Source organism: Rhinolophus sinicus, linkage group LG16 (genome assembly GCF_036562045.2).
Source record: "Rhinolophus sinicus isolate RSC01 linkage group LG16, ASM3656204v1, whole genome shotgun sequence".
Taxonomy (NCBI): domain Eukaryota; kingdom Metazoa; phylum Chordata; class Mammalia; order Chiroptera; family Rhinolophidae; genus Rhinolophus; species Rhinolophus sinicus.
In genome coordinates, this window is record NC_133765.1 from 32,432,621 (window position 1) to 32,452,889 (window position 20,269).

General features: G+C 40.8%; 2 protein-coding genes and 1 pseudogene across 9 annotated transcripts in view; 2 read left to right on the plus strand and 1 right to left on the minus strand.

The window, feature by feature from the left end:
• Window positions 1-2,513: 2,513 nt before the first annotated feature.
• On the minus strand, window positions 2,514-10,009 carry ERP29 (endoplasmic reticulum protein 29). Its single transcript, XM_019734104.2, has 3 exons — window positions 9,775-10,009; window positions 5,493-5,631; window positions 2,514-3,983 (listed from the first exon to the last, which is right to left on the minus strand). The coding sequence occupies exons 1-3, from the start codon at window positions 9,916-9,918 to the stop codon at window positions 3,481-3,483; spliced, it is 786 nt and encodes a 261-aa protein (XP_019589663.1). The 5' UTR covers window positions 9,919-10,009; the 3' UTR covers window positions 2,514-3,480.
• A 150-nt stretch (window positions 10,010-10,159) lies between these two features.
• The window catches only part of TMEM116 (transmembrane protein 116), a 197,491-nt gene continuing 187,381 nt past the window's right edge, over window positions 10,160-20,269 (plus strand). For 7 of the 8 annotated variants that reach the window (XR_012492554.1, XR_012492553.1, XM_074321059.1 and 4 more), the window contains exons 1-3: window positions 18,894-19,023; window positions 19,611-19,657; window positions 20,129-20,192. Coding sequence is in view for 6 of the 8 variants with exons in the window: in XM_074321059.1 (XP_074177160.1) it covers window positions 18,976-19,023; window positions 19,611-19,657; window positions 20,129-20,192 (159 nt within the window). In the remaining 2 variants the exon portion in view is untranslated. Of the gene's footprint in view, window positions 10,388-18,893; window positions 19,024-19,610; window positions 19,658-20,128; window positions 20,193-20,269 lie in introns of those variants that run through there. The other variant, XM_019733890.2, reaches the window with a different exon arrangement.
• LOC141569302 (U6 spliceosomal RNA) lies at window positions 19,912-20,007 on the plus strand (annotated as a pseudogene).

Below are 20,269 nucleotides of genomic sequence, written 5' to 3' on the forward strand. Positions count from 1 at the left end.
GCATTTCTGCCTGGTTCATTTTTGTTCAGATTTCTAGAAGCCACCTTTTAAATGGTATAATTCATCTCAATTTTGTATTGAGTGTTACATTCCTCAGCAATAGTATTTGTGAATTTAAAATTTACATTCCAAGGCCATTAGACTTTTTGTTTAATACCTTGCATGCTAGCATTAATTCAAGATATATGTAATGAGTACTTATTTACTATGTGCAAGATTCTATTTTAGACTCTCCTGATATAATGGTAAATGAGACCATATCCTAGTTAGTGGCTGAGGTGGGGAATGTGACAATAAAAATATTAGTTTGTAATTAAGTCCTGTTTAATATATCAGGGTATGTCATAAGCTGGGTCATGACAGGACCCATTGAGTGGTGCCATCTGACCTGAATGAGGGAGAGTTGGCCATGGAAAAAGGAACGGAGTCCAAAGGCCCCCAGGCAGGAAACAGCTAAGTATGTTCCTATGACTGAAATATAAAAGGCTCAAGCAGCTGGGACTTAACACGTTGCGTACGGCGGGATTTAAATCCCTCGTGAAGATTCTCGTGATCAGTACGCAACGTGTTAATGAAAAGGAGTGGAAAGGGGTAGGGATTGAGATAGAAGTGTGGGGATCACAGCAATAAGGATTTGTTGCCAAGGGAAGGAATGAGATTTCTAGATTTAGTGGGAAGTGGAGGATTTCAGACAGTCTGATGATTTATCTGAGTATATGAACTCACAGGCTGATGAGATCAAAAGTTTATTCAGACACACTGACAACAGTGGAAAGAAGAGATGTTTGTTTTTCCTCTCCTAGTTTCCTTTCTGTTCTGTGATACTGTGTTTCCCTGAAAATCAGATCGGGTCTTATACTGATTTTTGCTCCAAAAGACTCATTAGGGCTTATGTTCAGGGGAAGTCATCCTGAAAAATCATGGTAGGGCATATTTTCCAGTTAGGTCTTATTTTTGGGGAAACATGGTAGATACTAAGTGCTCTTATTTGAGCCCTGAAAAAAGTCAGTTTTTACCTGCTTCCATCCCAATGGTCTGTTTTCCTTTAGCAAAAGTTGGGTATCTGGATATACTTTACTGCCATTTTTAACTTTTTCCCCCAGATGGGCTCAGGGTTATACTTTTTCATGTTCCCTGTTTTTTAGATGCTGCCACTGCCTTGATGCAGACATGTATTTCATACAAGTCAAGGGTAAGCAACTATTGTATCAAATGCTTATAAAAATGATTTGTGGGTTACCTAATTTATGCTTGAGCACAGGGCTTTTTTACAACCTCCAGTGTCTACATATTCCAGTAAAAGTGGGTCCCAGATAATGTACTATTTTACATGAGAAAAGTAGTTGTTGCATACAAGGTTACTTAAGACCATCCAATGAGTTAAGGGTTGAGTAAGAATCAAACTTAAGTATTGATGAAATGAGCTAAAATCCAGACAACCCTCCCAACCCCCAATCTCACAGTCTTAAGTTTTGATCGCCGTGTTCAAATTCCCACTCTATCTTGGTTCTCTATTGAATAATCAGTCTCTCTTGATGTGATTCTAATGCCAACATTTTTTTGTGTGGCACCAATTACTAAGGACTATTTGTAAATTAAAATGATTCTTGGCACTATTTGAGATTACTTGCAAGTTGCTTAGAATAGAGTTCTCTGTTGGTTCCACGGTCTCATCTTCAGGTTATCTGGAAAGACCCTGAAAATCGTATATATTTGTTTTGATTCTGGGAAGCCAGTCCATAGCTTTCATTAGTCTGATTAGCAGCATTTGAGCCACAGTATTATTTAATTAGATGCTAAGAATTACAAGAAAGGAATCCATTTGTCTTAAGTGACAGGGAAGACTCAATTTTATGTAGCATATGCAAACCACTTCACTCTTAAACTAGAAACAGGGCTCATCTTTAATGAAAAATATTTGATACGAGCCTCTGATGTATAATCTATTCCTGCCCTACAGCCCATGTTTCTTCAACTGAAGACCGTGGGCTTATAATGATCCCCAGTCCAGATGCATCCAGTGAAGTACCCTGGGTGTTGCCACCTTTCATTCCTCTCAATTGAGATGAGACCACATTCAGGGACTGTGGATACGTTTAGTTTTAGAGTTCTTTCCCTATCTGCCATTTGTCTCACTCTTAATTTCCATAAAATAGTGAATAGTTCTTAAGAAGTGATTGTTTTAGATACATGAGAAAAAACTAGAACAGCTAAAGCAAGTTTACCAGTGAGAAGCATTGAAAAAGATCTCCCCAAATTTTGTTAGAATTGAAATAATTAGTAGGGGAAATACTGAAATTATTGGGCCAAATACATGTATTCTTGTCAAATGTTGAGAATATCTATGCTGGTTATGGGCAGGAGTTTAGGTTTCAACATTTTTTACCTAGTTGAATTGTTAGCCTAAGTGAACACAATTGTTTTTGGTCCATCCAATTCAACACATGAATTTTCCTCCATATTTTTTTTTTTCGTTTCCAGTGACTTTAAATAACAATCTGGGGGAAATGAAGGAACATAAACAATTTAAGATTTTATTTGCCAGCTCCATCCAACTTACATTTGTGTGGGTGCAACTAGACATATTTCAGGAGCTGTCTAGTTTGATAATTTCAAATAGTTAAATATGAAAGTAGGGATGTTACGAAGCTTACCATTGCAGGTCCTGCTCATCACTCCTGAGAACAGATTTCAAAGTCACTACAATGCTCCCTCTGTTTTAAAGTTGGTACTTACTGCGTGAACTGACAAAGTAACTTAAATGACAAACAATCCCCCCCTTTTTTCAACTTCCAAATCAGACTGCATTGTATCGTTTAGCTGTCTAAATCAAACTCGAAAAAAACATCAGATTATATCAATAAAACTAAGAATTTGCTATGTATCTCATGGAGTATGGAAAATAAATATACTGAGGTTCATTAATGTTGCCATTCAATTTTAAGGACAAGAAAATGGACAATGCAATATACAACCCACAATCAGTCCACTTGAGTCTGACATCAGTGGAAAGAAAGGTAGGCCTTGAGCTGGGGCCCATTTCCAGTGTTACCAAGATAATCTGTTACCCTGGTAGAGTGGAGTCCATACCAGCTTAGATTAAAAAATAAATTCAAATGAGAAAGCAGGTCATAGGCCAAAGTATAATTTGTAAAAGAAATTTGAATGGCTTCAGATCCACTTAACCAAAACACAGAAACTTTAATTAGATCAGAATTACACCTGTCAAGGATCTGGGCAGTACACTCTTTATAGCACCAATTCCTTCTGCGGGAATTTCATAAGCCATCTGAGTGCGTATTCCAGCTATACCCGGACTGGCTACAGAGATGTCCCAAGCATGGTCACAACATCAGTATCTGGGCATGCTGGTTTAGGGTCACTTATCCCACCACTCCCTTATATCCCAGGGTCTCACAGGCAGCAGGTAACTTTCCCTCCCCATCCCCACCAAACTCTGGAAAACCCTAGAGTGCCTTTTTACAGCTCCTCCTTCTCGGCCCCCTTCTTCTGAAAGGCAGTCAAGATGTTTAAGCTCTTCTGGAGCTCCTCCTTCTTCCCGTCGCTCATCTTGTTCTTCTCAATCAGCTTGGTGATCCGGGTCATCTCTGATGCTGGGAAATCCTCACCCTGGTCTAAGACCTTCCCCATGATCTTCAGGTACTGCTCAGCCCACTTCTTCTCAGTCTCCTTCACACCTGAGAGGTTGTCCTGCCCCCGCTGTAAGAGGGCCTGTCGGGCCTCCACGCTAGAGGCCTTGATGAACTCTGCAGCAAGGGTGTCATACGTAGGCAGGCAACCAGGCATACCTAGGTAGACCCCTTGCCCCTTTAGCCAGCGCTGGATGGCTCCAACCTTAACTGCCCCATTATACAGGACCGGGTTCTCAAAGTCCCCATCCCGGAAGAGGTAGAAGACCGGGTACTTGTCTTTGTCCAGCTTGTATTTCTCACTCAGTTCCATATTCAGCTTGTCACCATAATCTGTGAACAGAAACCAGACATGGGGTGTCAACCTCAAGGCACTTACATTCTTCTAAGGGTGCGAAGAAAGATAATAAACAAACCTAAGTGATCAGTGCCCTGAGGAAAATAAAACGGTGTGACTGGGTAAGAAGGCCCACCTGGAGATGACATGAGCTGAGACCTGAGGATCAAGGAGCCAGACGTGTGAGGATATGGGAACTGTCTCAGAAGAAGGACTGCAAGTCCTTCCGAGGCAGGAATGAGCTGGGTGTATTTAAGGATTACAAAGGCCAACCTGGCTGGAGTTGAGAGAAAGGGAGCCTGTGATAGGTCACATGGTCCCTACCACAAGGGCTGTTTTAAGGACCCAATGAGGGGCTAGGAGCCCTCCACCTGGAAGAGTTAAGCCCTTAGTATGTGGTAGCTGTTAGTATTTGCTGTGTCCTCCCTGAAAGGCAGCAACTGCTCCAAGGCTGACGCTGTGATAACTGGTTTTCCACACCCTGTCAAGAAGAAATGGCCCAGACCACTTATTCGGAGGCAGGAGAATAAGAAGCATGGGGTTCCAACCTTAGTTCTGCCACTAAACTCGACGATCTTGAGCAAGCATTGTTTCTTCATCTGAAAAATGGTGGTGGTGGTGCTCGGTCACAGCACTTCCTTTATAGTTTGTCCCAAGGATGAAATATGTATAAAACACTTAGCACAGTGGCCTGGCACACAGTAAACATTTGATAAATGTCACTTATTATTCTAAAAGCCCCAAGGGAGTGAACTTACAGCTGAGTGGGAATTGACTGACTGCCCTGTACCCAGGAACAGACTCTCGCACTTACTAGGGACTGAGGTATTTCAGCTGGGAGGAAGCTGAGAGAGGGAAGAACCCACTGCCCTTGGGAATAAACTCTTAGGTGGAATTCTGGATGAGCCACTTTGTACCCCACAGCCTTGAGCTTGTTTTCCTTAGGTATAAAATGGAGATAGTAGTACGTCTCGCTTCTCAGGTGGGGTTCAAGAGAAGATTAAAAATGCAATGTCTGTGTACATCTTTAGACTGTAAACCACTAAATGTTGGCCACTATTATTAAAGCTGTCATTGTGGTTGAGAGCTGACCTTGGTTTAGTGGCAGCTCTGGTGGATTTGAGCTAAAGCCAAATCCCCATAGTTTTGGTACAAACGAGCTGAAATGAAGATGGAAAAATGGACTACGCTGTCCCCTAGGGGGCAGGGCACCCCCTCTGCAAAGAGAGCTCCAAGTTCTCTATTAAGTTTGGTGTCAGTGGAGGGTAGAGGATGAAGGATGGTGGATTCCTTCCCCTCAGGCCCCTGCAAGGCTGCGCTGAGGTTCGGTGGTCACAGAATCTGCTCAATCTCATTGCCAGGGACACCAGATTCCTTGAAAGGCCATGACCCTGTTTACATGTGGGGTTCAGACAGAAAGGTGCTGGGATTCCCCCGACAAGTAGGGAAGTCATTCCTGGCTTCCTCCCTCTCTGCCCTCCCCAGTCATCTTGGACTTGTCATACCTGAGATCCCCACCTCTGCCACCAAGAGGTCATCACTGGAGGCCGAGTTTTCAGCCAGACGCTTGAACTCATCCTGCTTCTCACCGTAGGGGTACTGGGTGTCGAACTTCACCAAGACGAACTTGCTTTTGGGAATGACCTGAGGGCGTATAGAGCTGAGCAAGTGGGGGTTCCAGGGAACTTTGGGGCTGATTGCTTTTCCCAAAGGTTAAGAAATGGAGTAGTACCAAGCCCACAAGGGAGACAAACTCTCACATACCAATATTCATTCATTCATTCATTCACCCATTGATTCATTTAATAATTTAGTGGTTCCTGCTATGTGTTGGGTACCCTATTAGATAGTTGTTCACACTAATCAAAGACATATACAATCCAGTCTAGAATAAATCTGTAGATGTATTAAGGCTTTCTCCAGTGGCCCTTCTGGTAAGGCTAAGGAGACCCTTAGCACGCACTACGTTGGCCCGTAACGCCCATCATCCCAAGGGACCTTTCTCAGTAAGCACTGAATCAGAAACATGACAAAACCCAACCAACCAACCCACCACCCATCTATATAAAGGAGTTGGTACCATGGAGGAAGCATTGGCTAGGGAGTCCAGAGCTGAACTCTGCAGTTTCAGGATTCAAGGGAAGTTCCTGAGATGCCAGGCTTGGGACAGTGTCCCCTCCCTAGACCACTGTTTACTTTGGCTGGATTTCTAGGTCCTAAACTGTTGTTAGGGCCAAGATTTTTAATTGTAAAATTCACATGACCATTTTAGCCATTTTAAAGTACACAATTCAGTGGAATTTAGTATATTCACGATGTTGTGCAACCATCACTAACATCTAGTTCCAGAACATTTTCACCACCTGCAAAGGAACCATGTACCCAGAGCCATATACCCATTAAGCAACCATTCCCCAGTCCTCCTTCCCAACCACTAATCTGCTTTGTTTCTATGGATTTGTCTACTCTGATGGAATCATATAATACATGGCCGTCTGTCTGGCTTCTTTCCCTTAGCATGTCTTCAGGGTGCATCCATGTTGTAGTATGCACCAGTATTTCACTCCTTTCTGCGGCCAAATAAATATTCCATTGTATGGATAGACCACATTTTGCCTAAGCATTCATCAACTGATGGACATCTGGGATGTTTCCACCTCTTGGCTATTTGTGAATAGTACTATTATGAACATTCATGTACAATTTTTTGTTTGAACACCTGTTTTCATTTCTTTTGGGTACATAGCTAGGAATGGAACTACGGGGTCATGTAGTAATTCTACATTTAACATATTGAGGAATCCCAAGGACTTCCTTTTGATAATGTCTTCCAATGCACAGATTTTATCTAACAAACTGTCTTTGGTCAGTAATACTGCCTTCTCTTCCTCTTACATACAACCTTTTGTTCTTCTAATCAGTGATCACTGCTGGTCAGTATTTCATCACAGGCCATCATAATTAAGTCAAACCAACAGCCTCCCAGTTTTTGTAATTCCTTGTTCCTTATTGTGTGCTGATGTCCATTTGGTTTTAGGTTTGAAAAAAACATTTAAAAACTGCCTACACACACAAGGGAAGGGGCAGAAGCCACCAGAACAGGTAATCTTTTAAGTGGTCATTGACCCCAAAAATTCTGAGCTCTGGGGGCCTAAAAGCAGGGAAGACTTAAAATATAAATGAGATCACATCCCTCCGGCCCAAATGGCCTTATTTCAATTCAACACACCAAACTTATTCTTACTAAGGGCCTTTTCATTTGCTGTCTCTGCTGTCTGGAATGCACTTTTCTCAGTTCATTCCATGGCTGTCAATCATTCAAAGCTCACTTCAAATACCCCTCCTCCACCCACACTGTCCAACACTGCTTCATTTCCATCACACTCATCCTTTATCCGGCTCTACTTTCTGCATTAATCACTCTGAAATCCTTATTTGCTTGTTTGTCCTCCCTACTTGAATGTACATTTATGAGAATTAAGGACCTTGTCTGACCTGTGTTTTGCTATGTCCCTAGTGCCCAACAGTACCTGTGTGTAGCAGATGCTCCAAAAATATGTGCTAAAGGAACAAAACTAGGGCAGACTTTGGTAGCAGATGCTACATGTACAGGGGGAAAACAATTTAAAAAGCACAACACAGGATCCCTACCTGCAAGGGGCCTACATTTGTATTATGCAATAATATTAAGAATCATACAGTACTGTAACATTGAAATAGAATTAAGAGGCCACCATCTTTTACTTTCACCATTCTTACCCCTGGCAGAATGGTTTTGAATGGCAAGCATTTGCACAATGAATTTTTTCTTGTTTTTTAACTCAGTCTATACCTCTTAATTGCTTTAGGACTCTCTCTCCTTTCCTCATCCTTGAGGAATCGGCTCCACCGTAACATTTAGGCAACTTGCTTCTTCAATGGACAGATGAATTCATTATTCATTCATTTACTGAATAAAAAGATACTGAGGGCCTATCATGTGCCAGGCACCGTTCTAAATGAACACAGCAGGAAAGAAAACAGACAGGGTCTCTTATTTCTAGTGATGGTGAAGAGCAAGAAACAAAAAAAGGCATTGGAAATCACTGAAAGGCAAAGCATGGAATGAGTCTCCTGGACACAACACTACGAAGGTCTCCTTTTGTTCAATGGTATTAAAGAGAGTGAAATTTAGAAAGGGACTGGAGAAACATTTGTTCATTCATTCAACAGATTATTATTGAGCATCTTCTAGGTATGTGACGGGTAAACTGCTAGGTTGTGTAGTTGATCAGTGAACAAAACAGGCAAGGTAGTTTTTCCCAAACATATAATATTTTAGTGTGGGAATTGATATAATAGACAAGAAAAAAAAGGCTGGGGGAGGGGAAATCATGGAAGGGCTCTGAGAAGGTAACGTTTAACCTAAGCCTGAATGATAAGCAACCAGCCTTTCAAAGATGGGGCAAAGAATGTTCTAGTCAAAAGTGCAAAGGGCCCGCTGCAGTAACGAGCTAGGAATATTTAAAGGACAGAGAAAGTGTGGCTGGAGCAGAGGGGACAAAAAGGAGAATGGTTAGGAGATGAAAGAAGAGGGAAGCAAGATCAGGTCATGTAGGACTTAGGTAGGTTACTGGAATGATCGCCTTGACCAGGCTGTACCGGTAGCAGTAAAGATGGAGAGGCACCAACTGATTAGGAAATACTGTTAACTTTATAGTACACAGATTCCCTCTAAGTCACACTTGGTCTGTGATGTTATCCCATTTCCCAGTTTGAGAGGGTAGGAGTGTCACTTTGCCAATAAAGGCCCCCAAAGCATAGGTTGCTGTGGGGTGTGCCTGACAACAATACCTACACTTTTACATTCTTGAAACTGCCTTGAATGAGCCACAGGTGCCAAATCCACAAGAAACCCTTTTGAAAATAGAAGAAGCCAACCACCTGAGACACATTTAGAACTCCACTTTTTGGTTTCACTTCCTAGCAATAGGTACAAATTAAGAAACTAAAAAGACGGGCTCTCTCAAAGCGTTAGCTTGCCCATCTTGTAGGCAAAGTTAAAAGCTGCCAGTGGGTGAAGACAGGTGCAAGAGGAGGGGGTTGAGCCTGCATTCTGCCTTCAACATTTCCAACGACAATTAACCAGGCCAGGACCCCAAATTCTGTAAATAATGGAGGTAGAAAGTAGTGGTGAGTCCTTCCGTGCTTTGACCCGATTATATTCATTTTTTCCCCTCCAGGCACAAGATATTCTCTATAAAGGTGTTGAACCGAAGCTTATTCTTAACGCTTGCACTTTTCAAGGAGACTCAGGCTGTCTGGACGGTGTTTGCATATTGCAAATTAGGCTGCAATCCACGCCAAGGGAAGAGGGGCGCAGAAATGCGTGCCAACACGCCGGGTTCCCACCCCGCAGCCCAACCACAGCAGGAGCTGTGGCGTCCGCTTTGCGCCGCCCTCCGAATCTCCCACTTGGGACTCGAGGATTGGATCCTGTCGGGCACCGCCCTCTCCCCATAGGTGAGGGGAAGGGGCTCCCAGTTCCCTCGGCTCCATCTCGGCAGCTCTTTTGCAAAAGAGGAAGCAAGTACAAATACTGCAAAGGCAAGGGTGCGAGGGGACCGTGGAGCATGGTCATGATACGGCTTCGGCCCAGAGTCCATCAGCCCTATAAGATGGTGGGAAGCCCTGATCGTCGCCACAGACCACCACTGGCTAGACCTCTGTCCCCTGCGTCCCCCACAGGTCTACGCTCCCCTGGGCGCTCTGGCTGCACCTGCGTGCGATGTTCCCCGCCCCCGTTACCTTGTAGAAAGTGACTGTATCCAGGGGAAGGGCACCCTTGGTGTGCAGGCCGCTACCGCCCTGAGGAGCGGAGAGGAGCAGGAGGAACAAGAGGGGAGGAAATAGTAGGGAGAGAGAAGCGGCGCAGGGAACAGCGGCAGCCATAACGCCGGATTCTGGCAGTGGGAGCTAGAAAGGCTGTAGTACAGAAAGCGCGGAGTTGGGAGTCACGTGACCAGACGGACCAGCCCCGGAGGCTCGCGCGCGCCTAGGGTGAGAGGGAGGGGCCACGTGAGGGGCGGAGAAATGGGGCTGCCGCGCGCGCGCACTCCGCGAAGCTTGCGCCGTCCAAAGGTTAAAGGGAGGAGCGACGTGGGGAGGGAGGAGCGACGTGGGGGCGGGTCGCGGAGAAAAAAAAAGCGACAGACTGCCGCGCACGCGCACTCTGCGAGGCGCGCAGCTGGCCTGCGCTTTTTCCGCCCTTCGCGTGAGGAGAGGCACGAGGAGCGTGCTTGGCGTCTGTGCAGCTCCTGGTTCGCTATCTTTTCTCGTCTTCGAAGATGACGACGCCAGCCACCATTTCTTCCTGCCTTTGGTCCGTCAGGCAGTCGGCTGGGATCCGCTACCACCTTAGGTCAGTCAGTCAGTCTGACTATGCCACTCCCCCTCCCTCAGTTGGCCCAGTGTTTCCCTCAGTCAGTCATACTCCCCTTCCTCCCTTAGTCAGGCCCGGAGTTGGTCAGCCAAACTCTTCTGTCAGTATGGCGGTCAGGGCCACTCCTGCCCTCTGCCCAGTCTGATAGTTGGGCCTACCCTGAGGTGAGTTCCTCACCTGGGAGGCGCTAGGCTTTACTGAAAGCTCAGTACTCGCCCAGCTTATCTCCTAGGGCCCAGGAAAGAAACAGGTGTTTTTTTTAATCCTACTACTGTTATTCAACAGATACTTGTGCAGGGTATATACAGTTGGTTTACACCAGACGCTGGGTTTGCCTGCGAGGCGAATGAGATAAAGAGACAGAGCTCTGTAAGGAGTAATGCACAGTGGTGGGGAGGAGGAGACGTAGGAATAGTAATTGGTAGAAAATAAGACTATGAAAACACAAATGGAGGTTCAGTCAGTCCTGCTCAGGAGTGTCAAGGAAAGTGACAGACAGGAGATGACTTGAGCTGGCTCTTGAAGAGGCATTTACAAGGTCAACACCAAAGGATAGTTCTAGCAAGGGGAAAAGCATGAGTCTGTGAAGGTTACCGAGGGCACGTTGCAAAGGGTCTCATCAAGCTAAAAGGTTCGGAGCCATCAAAAGTTTTGACCGGGAGAGTGACTTCAGATTTGCTGTCACTCAGGAGTGAAGGGAAAGGATTGAAAAGAAGAAGGCTGAAAGCCGGGAGGGAAGGCTCTATTGCCGCAGTCTGGGTAGGAGACGTTGAAGTCCTGTAATCAGCCGGTAAAACAGTAGAGTTGGAGGGAGAGGTAAGGATGCAGTTGACAAACTTTTGCAGGGTAGGATTCACAAGACCGGATGAACAAATGGATGCGAGGGTAAGAGAATAAGTTAAATAACACATCACAAGGGGTTTAGCACCATAGTAACCATTGTGTGTGTCAAAAAAAAAAGTGTGTGTGTGTAAAATAGTGAATCATCAAAGATAATAGGATCCAATCTTGGGCAACCAGTTTGGATAAAAATTTTGAGCGGAAGACTGCCGTGTGTGTATGTTGGGGGATGTTTGGAAAATTTTATTTTGAGTTTGCCCTAATACATGATTAAGTGAAATGAGTTACATAGACAAGTAATAGAAGTTAGAGGAGGGGAAAATGACTGTGACCTGAGGTGGTTAAAGAAGACTACGTGACGTAGGAGGTAGGAGGTGGAAATGGAGTTAAGCTTTAGAAGAAAGAATATTTTAGGTGGAGAACAAGTGAAAAAGGAGCAGAAGTGGGAATGAGCATCATGCTTTGGGGAATGATGGGCTTGGCTGGAGGGAGTTCTCAAAACAGCCATTAGTAAAACACGTTTAAGCTCAGGTAGGGGAGAGTCTTGAAAATCAAACTAAGAATTTCCTGTTTTGTCCTGTAGTCAATAAGGAGCTATTAAGAGTTTTTAGAACCATTTAGAAGTCATTTAGACTGGTTTTTAAATGATTCACTTCTGAGTGTATAAATGCTTTGGGTACACCTAGTTAGTATGGTTTTGAAAAAAGTGAAGGAAGTGGATTGGTTGGAGAGGGAGGGCTTATATTGGTACTTTTTCTATGAGTTGCAAAAGTACAGTAATTATCTCTAAGCTTCCTTTTAATAGCACTCTGGTCCCAGTGAGTTACCTCATGATATGATTAGATTTTTGGCTTCAGGATCCTGACAGTCTACACAATAAGCCAGGTATAATTCTCCATATTTAGGAAGTCATAAAATCCCACATTTGACACCGATGTGGAAAAATCAAAAAGCTGGCACAGAGTTGTATGGAGGTAGGGAGTAGGAGGCGAGGCATGTTACATGAGTGTGCACATGACTCAGCACAGCCGCTGGAGTAAGGAGGAGGAAAAGGGGCATGGTCTGCTAAGGCAGCTGTTAGGCTGGTGCAAAAGTAAGTGCGGTGTTGGCAATTATTTTTCATCTTTTAAACCGCAGTTACTTTTGCACGAACCTAATAATATGTAAACTCTCCCATCTTTTTTCTGTCATCAAGCCAGTGAGTCCCCAGTCTCACTGACCTCTTTGCTATTCCTTGTATATACAAGGCATGTTTCTGCCTCAGGACCTTTGTACTGGTTTTCTCCCCCTAGAGCACTTTTCTTATGGCCGGTTCCTTCACTTCCCTAAGTCTTTGCTCAGATGTCATCTTCCTAAGATCTACCCTGACCATCCTTTAAAAAATTGCTCCTCCCTGATATCTTCCTGCTTTCTGTCTCCCTACTCTGTTTTTTCTCTATAGCACTTTTCAGGTTGTTAACATACTATATAATTGGCTTATTTTTAAATTATCTGTTTCCTATGAGGGGTGGGATTTGTTTTTTGTTTTTTTGTTTTTTTGTCTGTATCCGCAGCACCTAGGGCAGTGTCTGGCACATGGTAAGTGCTCAGTAAGTACATGTTGAGAGGAACTTCTCCATGGTTGTCTCTTAAAATTCCATTGTTCTTTCCTACATTCCTTTCTCAGACCCCGTACTGTTCTTCAGAGGTCCCTTAGACCTAATGGTTTTTCTCCTGCAAGGTTTTGTTGATGTTCACACCAATTCTTCTGACACAGATGTCTTAACACTTGAAGCATATTTCACCTGTTAAAAATTGTTATGGAGGGAAGATTTACTCCACAGTATGATTTTTCTCCAAGCCCCATCTTTCTTTAAGAATTATTTCAATATTTAACAACTACTTACTGAACATCTTTCATGTGTCGTACACTTTTAGAAGTAAGGGTTACACTGATGAACAAAGTAGATGTGTTCCCTGCAGTTCTAGTGGGGGAGACTGACGTTAAATAATTACACAAGTAAATATATAATTACAAATTGTGATACTTTCTAAGAGAGAAAAGTGGAGGGCCTGTGAAAGAATATGATGGGGGATTAATTTGGGTTAGAATTCATGGAAAACCGCTACAAACAGGTATATTTAAGCTAAGGCCTAAGGGATGAATAAGATTCAGCTCTCAAGGAACTTACACTCATATAATGAGACAGACATTAAATAATTATATAAAAATATAAAATGTAGGTTGTTTTATGTTAGGAAGCATTTTCGGAAAATAAAACAGCATGCGCAAAGGTTCTAAGGGGAGAAAGAGCTTGAAGTATCGGAGGAACAAAGAATTCCACTCTGGAATCTGTGCTTTAGAAATAAAATCATCAGCTCAAAAGATTATATGTGTAGGGATGTTTACTGCAGCATTCTTTGAAGAAGCAAAGAAGGAAGAAAAGAAAAAAAAATCTGAAAACAACCTACATGTCAATCATGAGAGGAAGTGTTAGATAAATGATCTTATGTGGAATATTATATAGCTATCAAATTAGTTAGAACTATTTCAATTAAAGTGAAGAGATATCCATGAAATAATAGATGAGAAAAGCAATATGTACAGAAATATATGATCCCTTTTTTAAAAACCTATTATCATAACAACAACCCCCAAATATGTATGTATGTGTATATTTGGGTATGTCTTAATGAGCGTACAGAAAGATGTAGACAAATACACCAGGCTGTTAGCATTGGTTACACTCCAGAGGAGTTGTGAGAAAGAAAATAAGACTCTAGCAAGAAAAAATATTATTATGGAATAATGTTGAGCAGAAATGTATAATATAAAATACTAGCTGTGGAATTACTACAACGTAAAAGTTGAACATTCATGTGGAAAAAGACAAAGTAACATCAATAAATAAGACATTATTTTGACTAGATGATAAGATTGTAGGAAACTTTATTTTGAATTTCTGTTATTTTTGTTTTTCCAGTAGTGTAGTATTAAAAAGCTAATAGAGATTTTTAACATCCTGGGATCAAATAATTTCAGCAGAGATATTTTTCTTTCTCCTTTTGTCCCACTTTCAATTCATGTTATTTTGTCTTTATGTATTCGTATAAGCCACACAAACAAACAGATATTTTAGAATTTCCTAAATGTTAACATCTCTGTGGTGAGGATATTTGAGCTGATACTTGAAGGATGAGAAGTAGCCAGTCATGTGATTCTCTGGGGGAAGAACATTCCAGTGAGAGGGAACAGCTATTACAAATGAGCTGAATTAGAAAAGTACTTGACATGTTGGATTACACAAGAGTGGTTGGCAGACACTAAGATGGCCCCCAATGAGCCCTGCCTCTTGTGTAATCCTCTCCCCTTGAGTGTTGGCAAGATCTGTGATTAATAGAATACAGGAAAGGTGATGGAATGTCACTTCAGTGATTTGGTTACATAAGATGTGACTCCATCTTGCTAGGAAGACATCTTGCAGAAGCCCACATAGCGAAGAATTGAGTGAAGCCTTTCGCCAACAGTTAGTTAGGAACTGAGGCTCTCAGACCAACAACCCTCAAGGAACTGAATTAGACCAACAACTACATGAACTTAGGAGTGGACCCTCCCCCAATTGAGTAGACCCAGCCCTGATCAACATCTTGATTATAACTTTGTGAGAGGCACTGAAGCAGAGAACCCAACTAAACTGTTCTTGGACTCCTGACCCACAGAAGGTGTGAGATAATAAATTAGTGTTTTAAGCCAGTAAATTTGTGGAAATTTGTTATGTAGCAATAGATAAGTAATACACACGATTTGATAAACATGCCTACTATATATTTTTTCAAGCCATTGATGAAAGTCTTTTACAGAACATTGCCAAGTCAGAATGCTGATTCACTCCACTGGAGGTCATTCCTAAATTAATATTGATCAATGAAGTAGCTCTCCCTTTGGTTTATTTGTTCAAGAAATGCCCTCAGTTGTGCTTTCACTTGATCTATCTTTCCTTATTTTTATATCATGAAATTTCTCACCAAATACTTTGTGAAAAGGCCGTATAAACTATGTCTAGTAATTGTATCCAAAAAGAGAATTGGGTTAGTCAGGCATGCTTATTTATAAATCCATGCTGACTCAGTCGTTATATTTTTCTAATCGTTTAAAAACATCTTTTGGATAGTTTATTCTAGAATCTTGTCTGGGATTAATGCTAAGATCTTTCACTTATGGTTTGCAGATTCTTTTGTTTCTCCTTATAAAAACAAAAAAAATTACTTATCACCAGTTTTCTACAATTTCTAGTAATTTTCCTAGTTTTACATGAACTCTCCAGATTTCATTGAATGGTTTATTGGGTTAACCGGCAAGTTTTATCAAAGTCCTGGAGTATAATTTGTTCAGGCCAGCAGTAGTGGGTTCATTTCGAGCAGTCAGGTGCTCTCTTATAATCTTTCTCTTCAGTTCCCTCTTGCAGTGTTTATTTTACACTTTTTAATCTAAATATTTTCCTTTTCAATAGGAAAGACAGAAACATGTTATCCATTAATTATTACACCATGAATTTCAGCAATGGGACATTTCCTTCTCTGTTTTGTCCCAAATATCATTTTTCTGGCAACAGCTTTATTGAGATATAATTCACCAACCTTACAATTCATCCTTTTAGAGTGTACATTTCAGTTGTTTTTAGTATATTCACAGAGTTGTGCAACCATCACCACTGTCTAATTTTAGAATATTTTTCCCCCTGGAAAGAAACCCTGTGCCCATTAGTAGTCACTCCCCATTCCTTCTCAAACTACCTTCCTAGCCCTAGACAACCACTAATCTACTTCCTATCTCTATAAATTTGCCTATTTTAGACATTTCATATGAATGGAATCCTACACTATGTGGTCTTTTGTGACTGGCTTCTTTCACTTAGCATGATGTTTTCAAGTTTCAGCCATGTTGTAGCATGTGTCAGTACTTCTTTCCTTCTAATTGCTGAATGACATTCCATTGTACGGATAGACCACATTTCATTTATCCATTCATCAGTTGATGGACATTTGTGTTGTTTCTACTTTTTGTCTATTCTGAACAACACTGTTAAGTTTTTGTGAGGACATATGTTTTAATTTCTCTTGGGCATATACCTAGTAGTAGAACCTAATTTATACCTAGGAGCTGAGCCATATAGTGTATGGTTAACCATTTGAAAAACTGCCAAAATGGCTGCAGTATTTGACATTCCCAGCAGCAGTGTATGAGGGTTTGTATTTCTCCACATATTAATCAACAACTCTTGCTATTATCTTTTTTATTATAGCCATTCTAGTACATGTGAAATGGCATCTCAATGTGAATCCCTGATGGCTTATGATGTTGATCATCTTTTCATGTGCTTATTAGTCATTTGTATATTTTGGGGCGACATCTGTTTAAAATTTTTGCTTATTTTCAAATTGGATTTTATTTTTGTTATTGAGTTGTAGGGTTCCTTATGTATTCTGCATACAAGTCCCTCATCAGATACATGGTTTACAAATATTTTCTCCCATTCTGTAGGTTGCCTTTTCATTTTTTTGAGGGTATCCTTTGAAGCACAGAAGTTTTTAATTTTGAAGAAGACCAGTTTATATCTATTTTTCTTTTGTTGCTTGTGCGTTTTTTGTCATATCTAAGAAACAATTGCCTAATAGAAGAATTCTCTTGATATCATCTTAATTTTTAAAATTATTTTTCCATTTTCTCCCATTAACCAGTTCCCTGTTAGGATACAGTAGGTGTTAAGAATGAGAAGTCAAACTGACTGAGTTTGAATCTTGGCATTACCACTTGATAACTCTGTAACCATAGGGAAGTGACTTGACTTCTTTAAACCTTAGTTTCTTCAACTGTAAACCTCAGTTTCTCCATCTGTAAAATGGGGAAAATAGTACTTCTTACCTCAAAGGTTGTGTTGAGGATTAAAATGCTTAGCATAGAGCATTACACATAGAAAGCACTTGATAATTGGTAGTTATTATTACTGGAAATCTTTAAGTTGAGTATTTTTGTTTAAATAAAAATATTTTACTAGGTAGGTGTTGTTCTTGACTTTGTATCCACTGCATTAAATTCCTCATTGTAGAAATTGAATGAATATCTGTTAACTTAAATTGATACGTAATATATATTAGCCCATTATGTGAAGTGAGAGCTGGGATGTGTTTGAGCTTGCTAAAGAGATAAGTAAAAAGAGGAGAAGAGAAACCGAAAATAAGTATCACCCACTTCATTTGGGCTCAGGTTAACCCTTGTAGAAAAGGAAGATTGGAAGATTATGTTTCCAAAGACATTTCAAAGGGGGACAGTGCTGAATATTCAGAAGGCAGAGGACTAATTTAGAGAGAAAAATGGAAAAGTAAATCCGAAATGTTGTCTGGTGGCATAAGACATTTTAGAAGAGATGCCACAAGAGAAAAGTTCTATGAAGAGCAGCAGACAGATTTGGCCTGGCTGTTTTCTGAACAATTTGAGATGTGTTCTTGACTGAGACAAGAATCCTTTGTCCAAAAGCATTCTCTTATCCCTTGGTGAGACTGTCATTAGTTCCCTCACCCTTATTATGTAGCTATATGATTAGGGGACTCAAAGCACTCCCTAAGACCTATGATAGGGATTTCTGATCCAGAAATTTACTGGAGTTTTTATTTATTTGTTTAATAATTTAAGCAAAGTGATTAGAGCCTGCCTCCACTTAATGTCCCATCTTCTACTCCACACTACACTTGTATTCTTAACCTCATTTGAATAAATGAGTCATATATTTAAATTACTCAAGCCATGCAAGTGATCTAATTTATGTTATCCATAAATATTTGTAGAATGTATGAAATACAGAAGTGAGCATGGTTAGATGAAATAAATGGTTACATAAATGAAATGTTCTTCCTTCTGCTTTCTCCTTCCCCCAATCTTTGTCCAAATTTTACCAGTTCTTACAAATACCATTTAAATGCCAATCAGTGTATATTATTTTTGTATGCAGATAATTTGAGATTTTGGTATGTATTTTCCTAATAACAGAATTGTTATAGGATGTGCTTATAAGCCATTTTTCCTACCGTATTATAAGCTTCTGGAAGTATGGGTCTGTATCTTTGTCTTTCTATCTTCCATAACACAAAGTTGACATATAAACATTAGTATATTAATTGAATTGTGTAATTATATAATTATATTTCTGGTGGGAATTTTGGGTACAGAATGTTGAAGATGTTAGTATTAAACAAATATGAGACAATAGTAATAGCCCCTTTTCTTCACAGCCTTTTCCTGGTACTACTAAAAATTTATTGAATGAGTGAATATGCACGCTCTCTTTCTCATCACAGGCTTCTGTCTCAAAACGGGCAAGTTTTAAGCAGATTTCCCTTCTTCCCCAAGTTTCTCTCTTTTTTCTGTTCCGTTTCTCTCTTGCAGCTCTATTTACCTTTTCACTATGACTTATTCTCTCCTTTTTATTATTCCTGCCTCTTACCCCTTCTTACAATTCCTAATGCTTTTTAGAATTTGTTTCCTTGTCACCTGTTCTATTTTTGTTCTTTCTACTTGGCTTTCTTCTCCACTTGTTGCCACCTTCTTTCCTTGCCCTCAAGATACAGGGCAGGATTGGATAGGGAGGAGCCCAGCTGGGGTAGGGGTGGAGCCACCTGTTTCACTGCTTGGGGATTCAGAACCTGACTGAGAAGGATCCGGCTGCTTAAGTATAGCTGGGACTCAAGTCCCTATGGCCTTCCTACTGGAGGCGAGCACTCTGGAGGACAGTTTGGACTTGGTGAGATTAGAAGCTGTCCCTCTCTTCTTTTTCGCTTCCCCGCTTTTCCTCCCTGTTCTGTATTTCCACTCACATTTTCTCTCTCTCTCCATGCTATTAACTTTTCTTCTTCCTATTTCTCTGTTACTTAGTATTCTATTTTCCTGTTTGTCTAGTTCTGTCAGTCCCTTGTATTTAGTACTTGTTTGCCTTTCCTGTTACCCTGTTACCCATTCTTTCCATGCATCTGTCTATTCTCGCTAAAAATTTAACTTTTCCTATCTCTTCTCCATTTTGTTCTTCTCTTGATTAATTTTCTCATTCAACTCTGTTTTTTTCACTCAGCCATTTTCTATCTATCTCTTTATTGTTTTTATCTTACTGTTTCACAGAGACGTAGCAATAAGGGAGGAAAAAAGGAACCACCCTGCCTTTCCATGGGCCTGTTCAGCCTTTCTATTTATTCTTAGACTTGTAATGTGTTTTGATTAGGTACTGAAGAAGAGTTTGTGCTCTGCACAGATAGTTAATAAACACTGAAACTGGAGTAAGGTTAAATATTAAATGTAAAAGACTTAATTTTATTCTCATTTTCTCCTTTTATTTAGGCTTTTTCTGCAGTACAGTGGATACAATTTGTTATGGCCACTCTGAGGTAAGTTTATTTAATTTCATGTGATATGACTGTTTAAACTAGTATTAGTAAACTGGAGAATTCTGAAGTTTCCGACATTGCCCCCTGCCCCTGGGGATTTGCTTTTATTCTTTAGTCAGAGAGAAATGCTATTCTTTATCATGTTGATATTTTCTGATTAATAAAGTGTAACAACGTTAATGATAATAACAATAAAAAAAAGGTGACATCTGAAAACCAAAGGACAACTTTGGTTGTCAACAGGATTGGCTTGTAAAATCAATTTTTTTGGTAAAACTGGAACGATACAGAGAAATTAGCATGACCCCTGCGCAAGGATAACACCAATTCATGATACATTATGTAGTTTTAAAAAATATGTACAGTTTATTTTACATCAGTTATATGTAAATAAAGCTGTAAAAGATTCAATAGCAAAAATGAAGGCATCCCAATTGTCCTCTTTTATTGATCATCCTTTATCTCTGTCAGTGTTATAGGTTCAAGCTCACTTATTGCCTACGCTGTATTCCAGAATATACAGAAATCTCCAGAGGTGAGCAATCTCTTTTTTCTGTTGGATTTAAACTTTTAGTGACTTAGCCTTTGATATAACTAAAAGAGGTGTCACCT

Bases quoted from the DNA above. Each gene is read 5' to 3' on its own strand.
- ERP29 (XM_019734104.2), bottom strand. From the start codon at position 9,918: ATGGCTGCCGCTGTTCCCTGCGCCGCTTCTCTCTCCCTACTATTTCCT. The intron at 5,632-9,774 runs GTAACGGGGGCG...ATACGCCCTCAG, and splicing joins ATACAGTCACTTTCTACAAG to GTCATTCCCAAAAGCAAGTT. The intron at 3,984-5,492 runs GTATGACAAGTC...TTCTGTTCACAG, and splicing joins GGCAGAGGTGGGGATCTCAG to ATTATGGTGACAAGCTGAAT.